This window comes from Nicotiana tabacum, chromosome 12 (assembly GCF_000715075.1).
Source record: "Nicotiana tabacum cultivar K326 chromosome 12, ASM71507v2, whole genome shotgun sequence".
Taxonomy (NCBI): domain Eukaryota; kingdom Viridiplantae; phylum Streptophyta; class Magnoliopsida; order Solanales; family Solanaceae; genus Nicotiana; species Nicotiana tabacum.
This window is the reverse complement of record NC_134091.1, coordinates 105591436-105615001: the sequence shown is the minus strand read 5'-3', so window position 1 is coordinate 105615001 and position 23566 is coordinate 105591436. Positions and strand designations below refer to the sequence as shown.

The 23566-nt window shown below is 37.5% G+C and overlaps 1 protein-coding gene across 1 annotated transcript; it reads left to right on the top strand.

Moving 5' to 3' along the window:
* The first annotated feature begins 150 nt into the window (after positions 1 to 150).
* On the top strand, positions 151 to 23483 carry LOC107768910 (putative late blight resistance protein homolog R1B-23). Its single transcript, XM_016588076.2, has 3 exons — positions 151 to 677; positions 20723 to 22942; positions 23257 to 23483. The coding sequence occupies exons 1-2, from the start codon at positions 240 to 242 to the stop codon at positions 22913 to 22915; spliced, it is 2631 nt and encodes an 876-aa protein (XP_016443562.1). The 5' UTR covers positions 151 to 239; the 3' UTR covers positions 22916 to 22942; positions 23257 to 23483.
* The last annotated feature ends 83 nt before the right edge of the window (positions 23484 to 23566 follow it).

Genomic DNA, 23566 nt, shown 5'->3' with positions numbered 1-23566 from the left:
ATGGGATACCAACTGTCATTAGAGTTGTTACATTGTTGGTTGGTGCACCCAAAATAATAAAAATAAAAATAAAATAAAAAAAAGAATATAGGAAGACTGATTAAATAATTCAGAATAAGAGTCAGCTTAAAATATGCAACATTCTTTATATACAGCTGCGATGAAGTGAAAATCTCATCGCTACAAGCTGGAAAAAACTACCCTCTCTATTTACGTTCTTGTTTACCAAAGAAAGACAGATGGCAGATGCAGTAGTGAATTTTCTAGTAGAGAACCTGTTGCAGCTATTAAGTGAAAATGTGAAACTGATTGCAGGTGCAAAGGGAGAGTTGGAAAATCTGCTGGAAGAAGTCCAACGCCTAAAATCCTTCCTAGACGATGCTGCAAAATACCAAAGTGAGGGCAGTCAGTGGAAACTGCTGGAGGAGAAGATTCAAAGAACGGTACATAGAGCTGAGGATGCCATTGATAAGTTCCTTGTCCAGGCAAAGATGCACCAAGACAAAAATAGAGTGGCACGATCCTTCGATGTGGGCCATCTCGCTACAGTCAGGAATCTTGCAGCTGAAATCGAAGCCATTTATGAGATGGTTAAGGAACTTCGCCAAAATAATGAAACTTTTCTGCCCCGCCCAGTTCTTGATCTGACTAAAAAAGGTGCCCAGGAAGCAGCGCAGGTATGCCTGAAACCCCAAAAGCTTCTATTTTCTTTTCCCCTTTCAAATAGACTACCAAATAATTGCATCCCCACCTCATCTATTCAGTTGCATCACATATTAATAAACAAGAGTTTTAACTTTTATGTACGTACTTGTAATCGGGTAAAAAGAGCTGGGCAATCATAGAAACATATACTCACAAGTAACTCTATGTAACAAATAGTGATTGGCAAAACGAAATAAATGATAATTAATTTGTCATAATAAACTTAATTTTTTGAATAAGTTTAATTCCTTGGTCCATTTTAATGATAAACTCCTTGTTCCATTTGATTCTTCCTGCTTAGCCCGATGCATTTGATTCATTTATGCCACTCAACTTCTTTAAATAATTTCTTTACATAAATATTGACGAAAAATAAAATTAGAATTTTTTTCTTTTATAGAGTATTTGTTTTTATTTTTATTTTTATTTATCTACTTAATTGTGCAAACGTTATTTGAAGAAATTGAAAGGAAGAAGACACAATTAGATTCATCACCCAATAAAATATGAGAAAATATATTTATTACAGAAAAGAATAAACTTAGAGTATGAGGTGCAAACTTGTCTATTTATATAAAATATGCTTTTGTTATGTATGATAAAAGGGTGGATTGTAATATATAAATTGACAAGAGAGATACGTGTTACAAGTCTAAACCTCAAGGGAGGCTTGTGGAATTTTCAGTGGTAACTCGAACAACAATAATAGTCGGAGTAAATTGCTTTGAATAGACTAGTAATATAATAGTTACATATACACTTCCTACATGTCAAAATTTAATATTTATTCGATATAGTTCCTTTTATATACTACAATATCAGTATATTACCAACATAACCTGCAAAAGTAACACTTATTAGTCCAACGATAATGCTTACATGTGTTTTATCTAAGCCAGAACCTATCATTGTCATTCTCAGCCTTGTGTATACAAGAAAAAAATATGTAATCACAGAAACATATACATAAATAAGCTCAAAGTGTCAGTTGTTAAGCATAATAAAGTCTTTACATAAAGACATTCATTACTATCAATAAACCACATTCTTTCAACATGTGCTATAAATATTTGGACGGTAATCCTTTCCTCAAAGGATCAACAATCATAAGTTTGATGCTAATATGTTCAATTAACACTTTATATTATTGAACATCGTCTTTGACGGTAAAGTATTATATGTTTAGCACCTTTCAAATATTTGTCGTTCTTAGAGAAGACGATTGCTGTGAAATTATCACAATAAATTTTTAGCAGTCTAGCAATGTTGTCGACTAGTTCAAGTCCTGGAATAAAGTTTTGCAGCCAATTAGCCTGAACTGTGGCCTCAAAGCATGCCACAAATTCAACCTCTATGGTGGATGCATCTATATCAGATTGCTTTGCCTCTTCTATGATATTGCTCCTCCAGCTAATAGGAATAAATAATCAAATATAAATTTTCGTATATCCACAAACCTGTATAATCTTAAATATATAGTCTTCTATAACTGAGCATATAGTTTTTTGTTCCCTGCAAGTACCGCAACACTTTCTTTGCAGCCTTTCAATGGTCCATTTTTGAATTACTTTGATATCTGCCCAGCATCCCAATAGCAAAATTGACCGATCCCGTACATGTCCGGGCATACGTTAAGCTCCCAATTATAGATGCATAAGGAATATCTTTATTTTCTTGCATTTCAATTCATTCTTTGGACATTGATTGAGACTAAATTTATCTCCTTTCTGAACTTGAACTGAACTTTGTGAACATTTTTCCATTCTAAATTTCTTTAACACTTTATTAATATAGACTTTCTGAAACAACCCTAACCATCATTGTGATCTATCCTCGGATATTTCTATCCTAATCACATAGCTCTCTCATATCTTTCACTTTAAAGTTATTAGAGAGAAATTTCTTGATATCATATATCATACCAACATCACCGGTAGCAAGCAAGTTGATATCATTAAACAAGACTAACATAATACTTACTCCCACTAACCTTCAGATATATACACCAATTAACAGTATTTTTCTTAAATTCAAAGGTAACAATAGTTTCATTAAACTTAAGATACCAAAGCTTGTTTAAGTCAATATATTAACTTCTTTAGTTTATGCACTATTTACTTATTTCCTTCCATGGCAAACGCTTCTGGTTGATCCATATAAATATTTTCATCTAAATTCCTATTTAGAAAGGGTGATTTTCATATTCATTTAATGTAACTTTAAGTCATAATGAGCTACTAACGCCATTATAATTCTAAGAGTCTTTCCTAGAGACCGGTGAAAATGTCACTCAATGCCATCTTTCTGAGTGAAATTTTCGGCAACAAGTTTGGCCTTGTGATGTTCAATGTTTCTATTTGAGTCGCGTTTGGTCTTAAATATTCATTTACACTAGACTCCTTTACAACCTTTTGATAATTCAAAATTTTCACTTTGATTCACATATATTTGATATTAAATCTAAGATATAATCATTAATATAGTTAAAAATTGATTAAAATCACTTACCCATTAATTTGGTATGAAAATCTCTCTACAAAATCACCTCTCACCGAGTCTAGGGATCAAAAGGTAATAAAATAAGACTAAGTCCCGAAATGTAAGTCCTAATACCAACCTCAGATGTCGCATTTGCGACACTGGTTTCGTAAATATGAAGCCGCAAAAGCAAGCATTTCATAGCAAAAGTGAACCATGGGACTCTCTGCTAAAGTCGCATTTGCGACCAAAAGCTTCGCAAATGCGAAAACATCTACCATCGCAAAAGCGATAGATGTCTCGCAAAAGCGGATAGCAAAACTCTCGCAGAAGCGAGAAATTTCTTCGCAAATGCGAATTCCTTCCACAGCAACACAGAATCGCAAAATCAACTAGATGTCCGCAAATGCGATGGTTGCATTTGCAATCTTTTCATCGGAAATGCGATGACACCAGCACCAGCACACAAAGATTTGACAAAACAAATCTGAAAACCAATCTGAAACTCACCCGAGCCATCGGGGATCCAAACCAAATATTCACACAAGTAAAAAATATCATACGAACTCGATCGCGCGATCAAAATACAAAAATAATATCTAGAACTACGAATCGGACATCAAAATGCATGAATTTCAAAGAAAAGTTCAAGAACTTCTAGAATTACAAACAAGCGTCTGAATCATATCAAATCAATTTCGATTGACACCAAATTTTGCAAACAAGTAATTATTGACAAAGCGTACCTATTTCAAGTCCTAAAACCAAACTCCGAGCCTGATAACCACAAAGTCAAATCATTGCCAAACTTAGAAAAATTTTAAACTTTCAAATTACCAACTCTTATCCGAGATCAAATATACAAAAGGCAAACTTGGTCATCTCTTCCAGCTTAAAGTTCTAAAATGAGAATCGTTCTTCTAAATAAGCTCTGAATCACTCGAAAATCAAAACCAACGATATTCGCAAGTCGTAATACACCATAAGAAGCTGCTCGAGACCTTAAATCATCGAATTGCATTCAAATTCTCAAAATGACCGGTCGAATATTTACATTGAGTAATAGTAGCTAGCTTCTTAGTATAAAGTACAACATCAAGATCTAAAACTCCGATAGAATTTGATCTGTTCGCACCAATCTGAGACGTTAAGTTTTGTCATAACCCAAAATCTCACCCGTCGTGATGGCGCCTATCTTAATACTAGGCAAGCCGACAATCTCAATAAACCACATATCTTTTAAATTTGAAAACGTAATGATTAAATTCAATGGAAAAAATCTCACAAGTACAAATATAAATACTCCCAAAAACCCGGTGTCACTGAGTACATAAGTATCTAATATGAATACAAGTCTAGAAAATATGGTCCATAATAGTCTGAGACCAAATACAGCACACAAGAGAGATAGGAAAGGAGAGGCAAGGTCTGCGAAACACGACAGCTACCTCTGAATCTCCGAAAAATCAATTGGGTGAAAGAATTAACACCCGCTATGTCCGGGAACACCTAGATCTGCACACGAAGTGCAGGGTGTAGTATGAGTACAACCAACTCAGTAAGTAATAATAATAAATAAAGAACTAAAGATAGTGACGAGCTACACAGTTATAGTTCTTTTTCAGTAATTCCAGCAAAGAATAGACATGTTTTCAAATCCGGCAGTTTAAGTCAAATCAATTTTATACAGTTCAAGTTCATGTAATCCGGATATAAAAATCTTTTAGAGATTTCACAACAATTACAGATAGCAACTAAGTTCAACAACAAATGAAAAGGCAAGTATAGCCTCTCAGGGCAACAATCACTCAAGTCATTACAACAGCTCAATCACTCGGCTCTCAGTCCTTAGTACTCACACTCAATAGGTATTTGCGCTCACTAGGGGTGTACAGACTCTGGAGGGGCTCCTATAGCCCAAGCACTATAATCCGCACGGACAACTCACGTGCTATAGAATCAATATTTGGATCCGCATGGATAACTCACGTGCTGCATTGACAACTCACGTGCTATAGTACAATATCTGGATTCGCACGGATAACTCACGTGCTACACGGACAACTCACGTGTTATAGTATAATATCTGGATCCGCACGGACAACTCACGTGCTATGGTATCAATACCTCACAAACAGGCCCTCGGCCTCACTCAGCCATCAACCTCTCTAGTCTCACGACCCTCAGTAATAAAGGTAAATCAGCCTAAAACAGAAGATATAATGTATCAGGAGGGAGTAACAGAGACTTAGGTATAATATGCATGTAATACTACGACTGAGTACAAGTAACAGTAAGTAGGAAGGTTCAACAAGTATTACGACCACTTGGGTCTTTACAGTACCAACGCATAGCCTAAGCATGATTCATTGTCAAATTTCTATAGCACAAAAAGGACACATAGCTAACAACAAGCTTATTCAACTTTCCAGTTTCATGGAATGGGCCAAGTCCCAATTCTCGCGGTGCACGTCCACACGCCCATCACCTAGAATGTGCGTCACCTCCAAAATACTCACATAATACAATAAATCTGGGGTTTCATACCCTAAGGACCAGATTTAAAACTGTTACTTACCTCAAACCGTGAAATTCTTATTCCGCTAAGCCTTTCCCTCGTGAATTGGTCTCCAAACGCCTCGAATCTAGCCATAAATAATTTGATTCAGTCAATAAAATTTATTGAAATTAATTCCATAAGAATATGTAAATTTTTCATAAAAATTCAAAATTTAGCTCAAAAATCGTCAGTAGGGCCCACGTCTCGGAATCTGGCAAAGGTTACGAAATATGAACGCCCATTCAATCACGAGTATAACCATACCAAAATTACTAAATTCGGATAACAATTCGGCCCTCAAATCCTCAAATTTATCCAAGAGGATTTTCAAACTTTTCCAACTTAATTCACCAATTAAATGATAAAAACAACCATGAATTCGGGTAATTTAACCAATATTGAGTTAAGAACACTTACCCCGTTGTTTCCTCTGAAAATCTCCCAAAAAGCGCCTCAATCCGAGCTCCAAATCGGTAAAAATGAAAAATGGGACAAAGTCCCATTTTCAGATCTTAAACATTCTATCCAGGTTCGCATTTTCGGACAAAAACTTCGCATTTGCGAATGAACTGTACCTCCCATAAACAGTGTTTTCACAATTGCGACAAATGGTTCGCAATTGCGAATGAACAGTATCACGACCCCAAATTCCCTCTGTAGGATGTCGTGATGGCACCTAGTCTCTAAGACTAGGTAAGCCTATCAATGCGAAATAATAATAAATATCTAAAATAATTAAAATTACAATTCAAACAATTTCAACTCCTAAAACCCGGTAGAAATAAGTCACAAGCTTCTAAGAATTTATTCTCAATGTCTCTATATATCAAGGTCTAAAGAAAAATAAGGAAGCAACATAAAAAAAAATAGAAGGGGATTCTGGAGTATGCGTACGCTGACAGATATACCTCGAAGTCTCCGTGCGCAGGTAACTCACTGACGTCTAGGCTGGTAAGATATACCTAGATCTGCACAAAAAGATGTGCAGAAACGTAGTATGAGTACACCACAGCGGTACCCAGTAAGTGTCAAGCCTAACCTCGGTAGAGTAGTGACAAGGTCAGGTGAGGCCCTTCTAGAATATAATAATGGCATGGTAAAATGTTTAACAATATAGTAAAATAAAATGACATTGAAAATGAATCAAGTAGTATGTCACATTTAATTACACCAAATAATGGCAAATAAATACCTCGTGGAAACAAAACATAATTCTTTTCAACTTTAAGAAATCACAACAATAATCAAAAGGCAACTGCGGCCATAAATCAATATCAACAAGAGCACTCCCGAGGTACCGCCTCGTAGTCCCAAATCATAAGCAAATTCACAATATCTCATTTCCTTATCTCACCGCGGGAGCCTTCACAATTTATTTGAAAGAAAATATTTTTCCCGAAATAGCATCACACGTTTTAGCCATCCTTATCACACCGCATGACTTCTAGTAGTTCCCCCTACTAGCCACGCGTATCAAGCCTTCCTTATCTCACCGCATGCGTTTCAATACCCAGACCTTATACCACCGCATGCGTCTCAATATCACAATATATCACAATTTGTACCTCAAGTGCTCAAATAATTTAACTTGCCAAAATAATTCAACAACAATATTATTCCACAATAAAGAGCTCACCGCTCATGCCAAAATAAATCATCAATAATATTTTTCCACAATAAAGAGCTCACTGCTCCATCACAATGAGTACGAAAATCTTACAAAAATATTCAAGAGTAAACAATTCAGGAAAATAATATTTCAAACTCTTTAATATGTTGCTTCAATATCAAGTTTAAAAAAAATTCAAATACTTCATATTAATAATATTTAATTTAAAGAAAATCAACCTTCAAATAATGCACAGAATAAAAGAAACCAAGTTCCAACTAAACAGATAAAACAATTATCAGGAAAAGGTCAAGCATATTTAAAATATAAACATTAAATCAATGATGAAGAATATAACAAAATAAAATAATTAATTAATGCACAATAGTGATCTACACAATTTAAACATAATCCTTCACATTTAGCCCGTGTACACACTCGTCACCTCGTGTACACGACATTTCACACATTACAATTATCAATCCTGGGGGGGAATTTCCCCCACACAAGGTTAGACAAGTCACTTACCTCGACTTGCTCCAATTTAACCAAGTATTATATTTTTTCCTCGATTTTTAGACTCTGATCGACTCGTATCTAGTCATAATTAATTCGATACAGTCAACAAAAATTATAGGAATCAATTTCAAAAGAAAATACTACATTTTTCAATAAAATCCGAAATTAGCTCAAAAATCGCTCGTGGGGCCCATACCTCGGAATCCGGCGAAACTTCACAAAATCCGACAACCCATTCAATTACGAGTCCAACCATACCAATTTCACTCAAATCTGACTTCGGATCAACACCGAAATCTAAAAAATTTATTTCTATGAGATTTCTAAAAGTTTCTCAAATTTCTATTTCAAAAACACTAATAAAATGGTGAAAACAATGATATATTCATGTATATTGACCAAATTCGAGTTAGAATCACTTACCCCAATATTTTTCCTTGAAAATATATCAAAATCACCTCTCCACAAGCTCCAATTTGTCAAAAAGGCAAAATGGGACGAAGTCCCCTATTTTTATAACTTACAGATTTGTCATGGAGCTTGATTTATCAGGGAGCTCGATTTTGCAGGGAGCTCGATTTGTCAGGGAGCTCGATTTGTCAGGGAACTCGATTTTGTCAGGAAGCTCGATTTTGTCAGGGAGCTCGATTTGTCAGGGAGCTCGATTTTGTCAGGGAGCTTGATTTTGTCAGGGAGCTCGATTTTGTCAGGGAGCTCGATTTTGCCAGGGAGCTCGATTCTCGATTTTGTTAGGGAGCTCGATTTGTCAGGGAGCTCGATTTTGTCAGGGAGCTCGATTTTGACAGCATTCCCAGCAGAAAAATTGCAGCAGCTTTTGCAGCAGCTAAGTCCCACTTTTGATCCGTTAACCATCTGAAACTCACCCGAGGCCCTCGGGACCTCAACCCAATACACCAACAAGTCCTAAAACATCATAAGAACTTATTTGAACCTCAAATCACATCAAACAACGCTAAAATCACGAATCATGCTCCAATTCAAGCTTAATGAAACTTAGAATTTCCAACTTCTATATTCGATGTCGAAACCTATCAAATCAAGTCCGATTGACCTCAAATTTTGCACCCAAGTCATAAATGACATAACGGAGCTGTGAAATTTTTCAGAACTGGATTCGGACCCCGATATAAAAAATACAACTCCCCGATCAACTTCCAAACTTTAAATTTCTATTTTAGTCATTTCAAGCCTAATTTCACTACGGACTTTCAAATAAAATTCCGATCACGCTCCTAAGTCCAAAATCACCATACAAAACTGTTAGAATCATCAAAACTCTATTCCGGGGTCGTTCGCACATAATTCGATATCCGGTCACTATTTGAATTTAAACTTTTAATTTTTCTTCAAAATTCCATATCTCTTGCTAGGGACTTCGGAATTTGATTCCGGGCATACGCCCAAGTCCCAAATCACGATACGGACCTACCAGAACTGTCAAAACACTGATCCGAGTCCGTTTTCTTAAAATGTTGACCAAAGTCAACTCAGTTGAGTTTTAAAGCTCTAATTCACATTTTAATCTCTTTTTCACCTGAAAACTTTTCGAAAAATTTTACGGACTGCGCACGCAAGTCGAGGAATGATAAATAGTGCTTTTCGAGGTCTTAGAACACAGAATTACTTATTAAATTTAAAGATGACATTTTGGGTCATCACATTCTCCACCTCTAAAACAAGCGTTCGTCCTCGAACGGAGTTAGAAAAAAAATACATGAGCTGGTGAATAAGTGTGGATAACAGCTGCGCATATCATGCTCGGTCTCCCAAGTCGTCTCTTCGACCAGATGACCCCTCCACTGAACCTTTACGGAAGCAATGTTCTTTGACCTCAGCTTTCGAACCTGCCTATCCAAAATAGCCACTGGTTCCTCAACATAAGATAGATCATTGTCCAACTGAACCGAACTGAAGTCTAACACATGAGACGGATCGCCGTGATATTTTCGAAGCATAGAAATATGGAATACCGGATGAACCGCAGAGAGACTAGGCGGTAGTGCAAGTTTGTAAGCCACCTCTCCAACTCTCTCAAGAATCTCAAAAGGCCCAATATACCTAGGGCTCAACTTGCCCTTCTTCCCGAACCTCATCACACCCTTCATAGGCGAAACCCGGAGCAATACCCGCTCACCAACCATGAATGCAACATCACGAACCTTTCGATCCGCATAACTCTTCTGTCTATATTGGGATGTACGAAGTCGATCCTGAATCAACTTAACCTTTTCCAAGGCATCCTGAACCAAGTCTGTACTTAATAGTCTAGCCTCGCCCGGTTCGAACCAACCCACTGGAGACCGGCACCGTCTACCATATAAAGCCTCATACGGAGCCATCTTAATGCTTGACTGGTAACTGTTGTTGTAAGAAAACTCCGCAAGTGGTAAGAACTGATCCCAAGAACCCCCAAAATTTATCACATTCGTACGAAGCATATCCTCCAGTATCTGAATAGTGCGTTCGGATTGCCCGTCCGTCTGAGGGTGAAATGTTGTACTCAACTCTACCCGAGTACCCAGCTCACGCTGTACTGCCCTCCAAAACTGTGAGGTAAACTGTGTACCTCGGTCAGAGATGATAGATATCGGTAAACCGTGAAGTCTGACAATCTCGCGAATATATACCTGAGCCAGCTGCTCTGAAGAGTAAGTAGTAATCACAGGAAGGAAATGAGCTGATTTGGTTAGCCTATCCACAATCACCCAAACTGCATCAAACTTTCGTTATGTCCGTGGAAGCCCAACAACGAAATCCATAGTGATCCGCTCCCCTTTCCATTCTAGAATCTCTAACTTTTGAAGTAATCCACCCAGTCGCTGATGCTCATATTTCACCTGTTGACAATTTAGACACCGAGATACATACCCCACTACGTCTTTCTTCATCCGCCTCCACCAATAGTGCTGTCTCAAGTCCTGATACATCTTTGCAGCATCCGGATGAATGGAGTATCGTGAACTGTGAGCCTCCTGGAGAATCAACTTACGCAAACCGTCCACATTAGGCACACATAGGCTGCACTGCATCCGTAATACATCGTCATCACCAATAGTGACTTCCTTGGCATCACCGTGCTGAACTGTATCCTTAAGGGAGCTTGATTTGTTAGGGAGCTCGATTTATCAAGGAGCTCTATTTGTGAGGGAGCTCGATTTTGTGAGGGAGCTCGATTTGTCAGGGAGCTCGATTTGTCAGGGAGCTCGATTTGTGAGGGAGCTCGATTTGTGAGGGAGCTCGATTTTGTCAGGGAGCTCGATTTTGTCAGGGAGCTCGATTTTGACAGCATTTCCAACAGAAAAATTGCAGCAGCTTTTGCAGTAGCTAAGTCCTACTTTTGATCCGTTAACCATCTGAAACTCACCCGAGACCCTCGGGACCTTAACCCAATACACCAACAAGTCCTAAAACATCATACGAACTTATTTGAACCTCAAATCACATCAAACAACGCTAAAATCACGAATCATGCTCCAATTCAAGATTAATGAAACTTAAAATTTCCAACTTCTATATTCGATGTCGAAACCTATCAAATCAAGTCCGATTGACTTCAAATTTTGCACCCAAGTCATAAATGACATAACGGGGCTGTAAAAATTTTCAGAACTGGATTTCGACCCCGATATCAAAAAGTCAACTCCCCGGTCAACTTCAAAACTTTAAATTCTTATTTTAGTCATTTCAAGCCTAATTTCACTACGGACTTCCAAATAAAATTCTGATCACGCTCCTAAGTCCAAAATCACCATACAGTGCGGTTGAAATCATCAAAACTCTATTCCGGGGTCGTTTGCACATAATTCGACATCCGGTCACTATTTGAATTTAAACTTTTAATGTTTCTTCAAAATTCCATATCTCGAGCTAGGGACTTCGGAATTTGATTCCGGGCATACGCCCAAGTCCCAAATCACGATACGGACCTACCAGAACTGTCAAAACACTGATCTGAATCTGTTATCTCAAAATGTTGACCAAAGTCAACTCAGTTGAGTTTTAAAACTCTAATTCATATTTTAATCTATTTTTCACCTGAAAACTTTTCGGAAAATATTACGGACTGCGCACGCAAGTCGAGGAATGATAAAATAGTGCTTTTCGAGATCTTAGAACACATAATTAATTATTAAATTTAAAGATGATATTTTGGGTCATCACAAATAGTGTTTTCGCAATTGCGACAAATGGTTCGCATTTGCGAATGAATAGTGTTTTCGCAATTCCCATAAATGGTTCACAATTGCGAATGAACAATACCTCACCAGAAATCAGCAAACTCAAACTTCTCTAAAATGATCTGAAACCACCCTAAAACTCATCCGGAACCTCCCGGGCACAAACCATATATGAATGTCAATCTTCAAACATGCTACGGACCTGCTCGCACACTCAAAACACTAAAAAGAGATCATCTTGACCCGATATTGACCATGGTCAAACTCTCAAATTTCTTAACTTTACTGTTCTCTCAACCAATGATCCAAAAATACAAACAAACCCCTCGGGGCCCGTCAAATCATACCAACAAGTCCTAAAACATCATATGAACTTAGTCGAAACTTCAAATTACATCAAACAATGCTAGAACCACGAATCATACCCCAATTCAAGCTTAAGGAACTTAAGAATTTTCAACTTCTACATTTGATGCCGAAACCTATCAAATCAATTTTGATTGACCTCAAATTTTGCACACAAGTCATAAATGACATAATGGAGCTATGAAAAGTTTTAGAACTGAATTCTGACCCCGATATCAAAATGTCAACTCCTTGGTCAAACTTCCCAAAAATTTAACTTTCGTCATTTCAAGACTAATTTAACTACGAGCTTCCAAAATAAATTTCGGAAACGCTCTTAAGTCCAAAATCACCATACAGAGCTATTGGAATCATCAAAATTCTATTGCGGGGTCGTTTATACGTAAGTCAAATTCCGGTCAACCCTTCTCAGTTAAGCTTCTAACATAAAATTTATTCTTCTGAACTAATCGTGAAACACTTGAAAATCAACACCAACAAATTCACACACGCCATAATACATCATATGAATCTATTCAAGACTTCAAATAGTTGAAAAGAGTATAAATACTCAAAACTATCGGTCGGATCGTTACATTCTCCCCCACTTAAACATACGTTCGTCCTCGAATGTGCCAAGAGTTGTTCATAAACCTTCAAATCTCTATTCCACCTCTCAACGCACATACCCGGGGGTGATCCCACGTCACCCTATTATATATAGGCATGACAACACAACATAATTGAAAATTATTAATTTAACCTTAACCCAAAAACCCTGGGAGCCCAATTTTTAACATCTAGAATTCTTTTCAAGACACGAATCTCACATATGAACAAGCTGCATCGAACCATAACCATAATGCCAGATATAATCACATAACATATTACACAATTCGCATACTCGCAGCACCATTCCCGATCACAGTAACTACTCAAAACCAACCAAGTACTAGTATAAAACCACACATTCAATAGAACCTCATTCTAAAACTTTTGTACACTGCCAATGATGAAATAAACAATCAAAACTCATAACCACTCATCATATCAACTAGCCATGGAGCTCTCTCGCCCTGACCAGAACCATAATCACCTTCTAAGCAGACTTTCAATATTATCCTCCCGAATATATTGTAATCAAACCTGATAGTACCCATTCTAGGTCCAATAACCTTATATTATTAAACATAACTGTCTCACATACACGCCACATCAATATAACTCAAGCCACAACTGCGCAATCCGTGTACCCAAATATGGGAGATGTCTCAAGGAAGAGAACCGTATTACAAGTTCAACAAGCACCACCACAACCACAATGTTACAACCAACTCCTCAGATTTCGTGAAGAGGATAACTGTAGGCGTATGTGCACAATTGTAGAGGAAGGAAATTAATAAATCAGATAAATTATCATAGAAATAGAATTCCCACACACGGCACAGACAACTCGCGTGCCAATAATATAAATCGCTTGGCATGGTTACAGGCCTCCAGTCCCAACATATCATACAGGAGAAATTAAACAAGTACACATGTATATGATAATGAAATAAGTTTCTCATGCTCCTGGATTGGTATAAATAACACGCCATAGCGTAAGCATGTGCAAAGTCTGCTATCACACTTCAAATCGGCAAGTTAACGCATAAATAGTAACTACCCCATTTATTCGGGGGAATTAGCCTCTTTGTAACCTCAAATATAGCCCAGATAGTTCTCAACAAAGGTACGAACACGAGAAACGTTATAAATTTACGCTTAACAATTAACTTTAGGCATATCATAGCCTAACTATTTTTTCGAGTATGAATACTTGCCCTGATGCCCGCACATTGGCTCACCTCACATATATGCACACTTATAGCGCGTAGCTACCACAAATAATTAACGCAACTAGTGCCTCCACTGAGTTGAAATAAAATACTCACCTCAAACAGGTCGCAACCCGAAACAATATACTTCTAAGAACTCTCAGTCTCCAAATTCATCAAACACATGAATCACCGTAACTGATCCCAACTCCAGCACTAGAATGACTAGCACATCTTCCATTCACGATCTTACCATGAGGAATACTTTCATAATTCTTCCGTGCCACATAGCAATAATTTGAATATCGATAGTCTATCAACCAGGTGAGTACCGCAATACCAATGAACATCCGTAAATCAAAACACATTGCGCCTTCTGAAATGTGCACCCTTATCTGGGATTGCCGACCAGTTATATCATTCATCTAAATATCTGAAACTAGCCATTCTGTCCAAAATTCGTGACCTTTCCTTCAAGACTGAGCTGTTATCTTTTACATGGAAATCTTAATCCAGCACAACACACCACATCTATCATGTGAAAAGTACGATAATCTCATTATCAACTATGAGTCACCAACAAATTACATACCCGGTTCGTTAGAAACCTTTCATTTGCTCCCATCCAGGAGAAAGTCACAATACACAATATGTTCCTCACACCGGTAGAAAATATCCAGTTCAACCCCTAGTAGAAACCACCAAGAACACTTTAAAATCTATTTGTACATAACCAAGCTATCAGAACTGAACCCCTCTAACTCGACCAAGCCACACAGGTCACCAAACCTAAGAATATTGCCACCAAAACATCTGTAAAGTCTCACCACATCATAATTACCCAAAATAACCCAGCATACCATTACCATGTTGGTCTAGCCTACTATCCAGTTATCCTATTTTCTCTGAGTTTCTTCTGAATAACTCTTAAGTTGAAACTTCTCTTTGTTAGAACACTATGATCCTTACCCAAATCTCACTACAAGACATTCTAACATAAAAATACACCGCCCTCAGGCCCATAAGCCACTGTATTCTTCTTAAGAACCACAAAGTATGACAACCGAGACACCCACTCTGAAGGACCTTATGTGAATTTTAAAATTATTTCTCTTTCTTTTTTATACTGAAATATATAATCCATAGCCATATAGACTTACCACGAGTCCCGATACCATCCAATGTAAATAACTGATTCTAGCGATATACGAATCCGAAAAATTTTCAATTGCCACATATATATTTTGAATCCAGTAGAACCCTCTCGAGAGTCGCTCACTTTCCTCAAATCCAAATTGTACCACCCAAACGGGCCGAAAGACACATGCCCCCTTAGCACAACAACACCCAAAGAAGTAACCCTGCCTTAACACCATCGATCAAATTCATACTCCGTTCGTACTGCATCCTTCACAATAACAACTCACTCATCCCATAATTTCAATATACTCATAAAGTGCAATATAACCTATATCCGGGAATTCCCTTACTTGAGTCATCCTCGATATCAATCTTTGCAAGTCATAATTGAATCATATGTATGCCTTAAACCGAAACCAGTACAATACACAACCATGAAATCAAATCGTCAATAGCAGGCTCCCCCACTTGGCTCAAAGCCATAGAACAAAATATTCCATAACTCACAATATCCATACTTTATTACTGCCATAATACTGCAGTCGGTTCAACAAAAATTCTTCACAAGCTCAGGTAACACAAACCATAAAATACCTCAATTCATCTTCTAAGCTCGCCTTCATTCTCGTGACAGTGAAGTCAACTTTCTCAACCAAATTCAAATTCAAATCTCAACACATACACTCCGCTGGTAGAAAAGAAACTCTCCACTCAACATTATAACTCACCTGCTTAGCCTCAAATTGGCATCTTGTTATACCCTTTGGCAGCCACAATTACTACACAATCACTAAATCTTTCTGAGTCCAAACTTATTAACAAGACATGAGAATTTAATTTGTCCCACAATTTAATGACGTGAAACATCCTTCAATATACTCATAATTCGAGACTATATGTCAAATAATAGAAATCAAGTACACAATAGCAAACTCTTGAGTCACAAGTAAACTTTATTCGTCATATTCAACCCATCTGAACACATCCTGCAATCACATAATACTTATCATATAGCCATTCAACTGCTCATCGGGCCATAAATTCCACTCATAGGAACACTACTGGAAATATGAGTCCATATGTACAAGTTCACACAATTGAAGCTACCGAGCTTAAGCTGCGGTCTAACCCTGGCCTTAAGTCCTCCAGACTGGCCCATCACCAAAACACAGAATACATATCACGAAAATCGTTCATGGAATCACAAGCTGGTGATGCACAACTAATATCGAGCACACACATGCGCACACAAATGCGTTGAAGGAATTCAAAGAGTTATGTTTCAAGCTGAATGAATTCTGCACGATAAAATACACTCTCGAAGATAAATACAGACGTTTCCGTACTAATCCGCAAGACTCTACTAAACCTGCTCATGACTCGCGAGACCTATGTAACCTAGGCTCTGATACCAACATGTCACAGCCCAAAATCTCACCTTTCGTGATGACACATATATCAATACTAGGCAAGCCAACAATCTCAATAAATCACATATCTTTTAAATTTGAAAACGTAATGATTAAATTCAGCGGAAAAACCTCACAAGTACAAATATAAATACTCTCAAAACCCGGTGTCAATGAGTACATGAGCATCTAATATGAATACAAGTCTGAAAAATACGGTCCATAATAGTCTGAGACCAAATAAGTAAGCAAAAGAGATAGAGAAGGAGAGGCAAGGTCTGCGAAACACGGCAGCTACCTCTGAATCTCCAGAAAATCAACTGGGCGAAAGAATTAACACCCGCTATATCCGGAAACACCTGGATCTGCACACGAAGTGCAAGGTGTGGTATGAGTACAACCAAATCAGTAAGTAACAATAATAAATAAAGAACTGAGACGAGCTACACAGTTATAGTTTATTTTTCTGTAATTCCAGCAAAGAATAGACATGCTTTCAAATCCGGCAGGTTAAGTCAAATTAATTTTATACAGTTCAAGTTCATGTAATTCGGATATAAAAATCTTTCAGAGATTTCACAACAATGACAGATAGCAACTAAGTGCAACAACAAATGAAAAGCAAGTACATCCTCTCAAGGCAACAATCACCCAACTCATCACAACAGCTCAATCACTCAGCTCAATAGGTATTTGTGCACACTAGGGGTGTATAGACTCCGGAGGGACTCCTACAGCCCAAGCGCTATAATTCGCACGGACAACTCACGTGCTATAGAATCAATATCTGGATCCGCACGGATAACTCACGTGCTATAGTATAATATCTGAATCCGCATGGATAACTCACGTGTTGCACGAACAACTCACATGCTATAGTATAATATCTGGATCCGCACGGACCACTCACGTGTTATGGTATCAATACCTCACAAACAAGCACTCGGCCTCACTCAGTCATTAACCTCGCTAGTCTCACGGCCCTTAGTAATAAAGGTGAATCAGCCCAAAACAGTATGATATAATGTATCAGGAGGGAATAACAGAGACTTAGGTAAAATATGCAAGTAATACAACGACTGAGTACAAGTAACAGTAAGCAGGAAGGTTCAACAAGTATTACGACCACTGGGGTCTTTACAGCACCAACGCATAGTCTAAGCATGATTTAGTGTCAAATTTCTATAGCACAAAAAGGGCACATAGCTAACAACAAGCTTATTCAACTTTTCAGTTTCACGGAATGGGCCAAGTCCCAATTTTTGCGGTGCACGCCCATCACCTAGCATGTGCGTCACCTCCAAAATACTCACATAATACAATAAATCTGGGGTTTCATACCCTCAGGACCAGATTTAAAACTGTTACTTACCTCAAACCGTGAAATTCTAAGCCTTTGCCTCATGAATTGGCCTCCAAATGCCTCGAATCTAGCCTCAAATAATTCGATTCAGTCAATAAAATTTATTGAAATTAATTTCATAAGAAAATGTAACCATTTTCATAAAAATCCGAAATTTAGCTAAAAATCGCTAGTGAGGCCCACGTCTTAGAATCTGGCAAAAGTTATGAAATATGAACGCCCATTCAACCACGAGTCTAACCATACCAAAATTACTAAATTCTGAAAATAATTCGGCCCTCAAATTCTCAAATTTATCCAAGAGGGTTTTCAAACTTTTCCAACTTAATTTACTAATTAAATGATAAAAATTGTGATGGATTCGGGTAATCTAACCAAATTGAGTTAAGAACACTTACCCCAATATTTTTTCTGAAAATCTTTCAAAAATTACCTCAATCCGATCTCCAAATCGGTAAAAATAGAAAATGAGACGAAGTCCCATTTTCAGATCTTAAACATTCTATCCAGTTTCGCATTTGCGAATGAACAGTGCCTCCCATGAACAGTGTTTTCGCAATTGCGACAAATGGTTCACAATTACGAATGAACAGTATTTTCGCAATTTCCATAAATAGTTCGCAATTGTGAATGAACAGTGTTTTCGCAATTACGACAAATGGTTCGCAATTACGAATGAACAGTACTTTCGTGATTGTGATAAATGGTTCACAATTGCGAATGAATAGTAGCCCACCAGAAACTAGCAAACTCAAACTTCTCCGAAATAATCTGAAACTACCCTGGAACTCATCCGGAATCTCCCGGACACAAACCATATATTTATATCAATCATAAAACATGCTGCAGACCTACTCGCACACTCAAAACACTAAAAAGAGATCATCTTGACCCGATATTGACCATGGTCAAACTCTCAAATTTTTTAACTTTACTGTTCTCTCAACCAATGATCCAAAAATACAAATAAACCCCTCGGGGCCCGTCAAATCATACCAACAAGTCCTAAAATATCATATGAACTTAGTCGAAACTTCAAATTATATCAAACAATGCTAGAACCACGAATCATACCCCAATTCAAAATTAAGGTACTTAAGAATTTTCAACTTCTACATTTGATGTCGAAACCTATCAAATCAATTCCGATTGACCTCAAAATTTGCACACAAGTCATAAATGACATAACGGAACTATGAAAATTTTTAGAACTGGATTCTGACCCTGATATCAAAAAGTCAACTCCCCGGTCAAACTTCCCAAAAATTTAACTTTCGTCATTTCAAGACTAATTTAACTACGGGCTTTCAAAAAAAATTTCGGACATGCTCTTAAGTCCAAAATCACCATACGGAACTATTGAAATCATCAAAATTCTATTGCGGGGTCGTTTATACGAAAGTCAAACTCCGGTCAACCCTTCTTAGTTAAGCTTCTAACATGAAATTCATTCTTCCGTACTAATCCCGAAACACTTGAAAATCAACACCAACAAATTCACACACGTCATAATACATCATATGAAGTTATTTAAGACTTCAAATAGTTGAAAGGAGTGTAAATACTCAAAATGACCGGTCGGGTCGTTACAAGTTTGTTAAAGGTCGTAACAGAAGCTGCGTGCGAGTGAAAAGCAAGCGCTGTCGTCTCTCTCCTTTTCATTTTTTCATTTTTCCGGGTACGTATATTGCCGGAAAAAATTTTCGGTCAGCAATGCCGTTTCTTGTCAAGCCTATTCTTTCTTCTTCCTCCTACTACGAAAACACTTTTTTGGTGTGGAGAAGATAATTTCACTAGTTTTGTAAGAGAGATTCAGTCGATTGAATAGTGATTTTTTTTTTTTACTTTAGTAGTATAATTGCAGAAATTAACAACCTGGGTATTGCTACCCCATTACATGTAATGATTTTAATGGTTGTAACTTTATTTTTTGTGCTTTGTCATTTATTAGCATTTTGCTTCTTCAAATATGCACTGCTTTGTGAATTGTGGTTGGTAGGATCGAGAATACAAGTGAAGTATGCTTTGAAAATGATGTTTTACTAGTTTTACATATTTTTTATTATTAGTTTTTTGTTGAAAATTTTCTCGCGTTGCCTTTAATCTTCGGACATATTCATGAGCTAGTCTATAGTGTTTTAATAGTGAACTGACTATTGTTGAAGAAGAAGTGTGAGGAAAAGGGTGAAAATGTGGGACCCACATAATTTTAAAAAAGATTAAAACACAATTATATGTATCATGCGCTCAAATTTGTTTGAGAGATAAACACTTTGCCATGTCAGCGGCGGGCGTCAAATGGGGCCAACTTTAAGCGTTAGTTTATGTATTTTGCCTTCTTAATCTATGTGGCCAGTCAAACAAAGCCACGTGGAATGAGGCAGAGGGAGTGCTTTTATGTCACTTATGCAGTAATTTGGTTTCCAATTTTTTTTTGTTGCTAATAATCATGTTTGCAAATAGTTTTATCTTATCTCAGCATTGCAGTTAAGTTTAGACTTTGTATATTCATAATTGCAAAAATTTAAGAACATTATCCACTGTTTTCTGATGCAATCCAGTTTGTTATCTTAAAAAGGGTCCTTCTTTGGAGGATGATGAAGTCGTCGGCTTTGATGAGGAGGCGAACAAAGTGATCAAGCGACTTGTTGAAGGTCCAGGGGAAAGTCTGGATATTGTCCCCGTGGTGGGTATGCCCGGACTTGGAAAAACTACACTGGCAAGAAAAATCTACAATGATCCTCAGCTTTCATATGAATTTTTTAACGTCCTATGGGTTTACGTGGGCCAATCTTATAAAATAAAGGATATTTTTCTTAATATTCTCAAATTCTTCACTAAACGTACCGAAGATTATCAACATGAGGAAGTGGACGCATTAGCTAAGGTGATATGTGGGTATATAGATAAAGGGGGAAGATGCCTCATTGTCTTAGATGATGTTTGGGCAGCAGAAGTCACTGATGCTGTAAAGAAAGTTTTCCCATTAAACAAAAAGAAGCATCGAATCATGATTACCACGGTTGATAAATATTTGGCTAGTTATACCAATCCAGATCCTCATGATCTGAAATTTTTGACTCAAGCAGAAAGTTCCGAATTGTTGGTAAAAAGAATTTTTGGCAGGGGAAGTTGTCCTGATGACTTGGTAGAACTTGGAGAAAGCATTGCACGAAAATGTGGAGGAGTACCACTTGCACTAGTGGTAATTGCAGGAGCATTAAGAGGTCGTTCGAACAAAAATGATTGGCTAAGAGTTGAGAGAAATGTGGTGCAGCATCTTTTTACGAATAGCCAAGAGAGCTGCTTTAAATTGGTAGAGATGAGTTATGATCGTCTGCCGCAAGAGGTGCAAACGTGCTTCTTGTATTGTGGTGTCTTTCCTCGAGGCTTTGATATCCCTTCTTGGAAATTAATTCGCTTGTGGATAGCGGAGGGGTTAATAAAGCCCCAACAGAACTACACTCTTGAGGAGATAGCAGAATTTTATTTGAACGATCTTGTCAATAGAAACTTAGTGATATTGCAGCAAAAGAGGTCTGATGGTCAAATAAAAACGTGTCGTATTCACGACATGTTGCATGAGTTCTGCATAAAGGAGGCTTCTAACAAATGGCTGTTTCAAGAAATATGTCCAACACCGAGTCACGTTATTCCTTCGATACAAAACCAAGATGCTTGTCGTCGATTGTGCATTCAACCCTCTATTCTGCATGACTTTCTCTCTGGAAAACCTTTTGCAGAACATGTGAGATCTTTCTATTGTTTTTCCTCGAAACAAAAACAAACCGAATTATCTCCTAATGACATCAAACTCATCCACAAAGCGTTTCCCCTTATCAGGGTCTTGGAAGTTGAATCCATCAAATTTCTTTTCTCCAAGGATTTTAACCAGTTATTTCATTTGAGGTATATTGCTATCTCAGGTGAATTCAAGGCCCTTCCTCCGACCTTTGGTAAATTCTGGAATTTACAAACTCTTATACTTAATACAAGTACATCAGAGCCCACCCTTGACATAAAAGCAGACATATGGAACATGCTACAGTTGAGGCATCTCCACACCAACATACCTGCAAAATTGCCATCCCCTGCTATCACGACAGGTAAAGCTTCTTTTCTACAAACTCTTTCTTTGGTTGCACCAGAAAGTTGCAAGAAAGATGTGCTCGCCAAGGCTTGTCATCTCAGAAAATTGAACATCCGAGGGCAAATGGCGGCTTTTCTTGATACCCAAAAGGGTGGAATCAATAATCTTGAAGAGCTAAAGTGCCTGGAACATCTGAAACTGTTGAATGATGTTATTTACATGAATCAAGCGCTTCACCTTCCTGCAGCATTCTTCAGAATTGTACGCACATTGAAGAGATTAACTTTGGCTAATACAAGGTTTGCTTGGAGTGAGGCGAATAGATTGGGGCAGTTGGAATCCCTTGAGGTCCTAAAATTGAAAGAAGATGCATTTATCGGTGATTCCTGGCAGCCGGAGGTTGGAGGTTTTAGCCAACTCCAGGTCCTATGGATTGAAAAAGCAGCAGAATTAGAAACTTGGGAAGCTTCAAATCTTAACTTTCCAATACTTCGGCACCTTGTTCTTATCTCCTGTGATAAGCTCCAGGCTGTGCCACGTGGACTGGCTGATATACCAAACCTTAAAGAGATGAGGCTGGAGAACACAAGCAAAGCGGTCAAATCAGCAAAAGATATACTGGAAAGCAAGACATCTAAAAGTAGCAAATTCAACCTCACCGTATTTCCTCCTGAACATTAGTCCAAAGCAGCACAATGAAGCTGAAAGGTCAGTCAGATTCATTTTATCTTGAAATGATCCATAGAGATTGGAATCTAGCTATCTCTACACAAAATATAAATTCCATGATTAAGGTTAAGTGTTTTCTCTCAAATTTAGCATTGCACTTTGCTCAAACATTTATTGAACAGTAAATTCCATTACAACAGGATCCAGGTGTCCTTTGTATCAGCATCTTAATCATGATCATTCACTTATTTTTGTGTTTGTTAATCATATGTTCGACAATGGTCACTATTATATTTTCCTTTTTTGTTAGGTTTTAAACACATTCTCATATTTTTCTTTCCTCTTTTCTGTAGGAGAGAATCAAGGTGACATTGCCGGGAGCCTGGGTTCATGGATCAAGCAGAATACTTGTTTCATATGGTGTCACTGTATTTCTTTCCTCTTTTCTGATGAATTTGTTCCAATAAAGAAATACCTGTTTGTCTTTGTTCTTTCAAGCAATGTGAACTTTGAAATAAGTGGATGTTAAGTAAAGCTGCTCAACTGTCGACCTTAAACATCCTTTTTAGTTACATTTCAAGCTCCAGTTTCTTTGTTTTCCATCTTTTATGAAGTACAATGCGAAAATTAGGTAATAATGTGCACATTTTTTTCAAGTTTTAA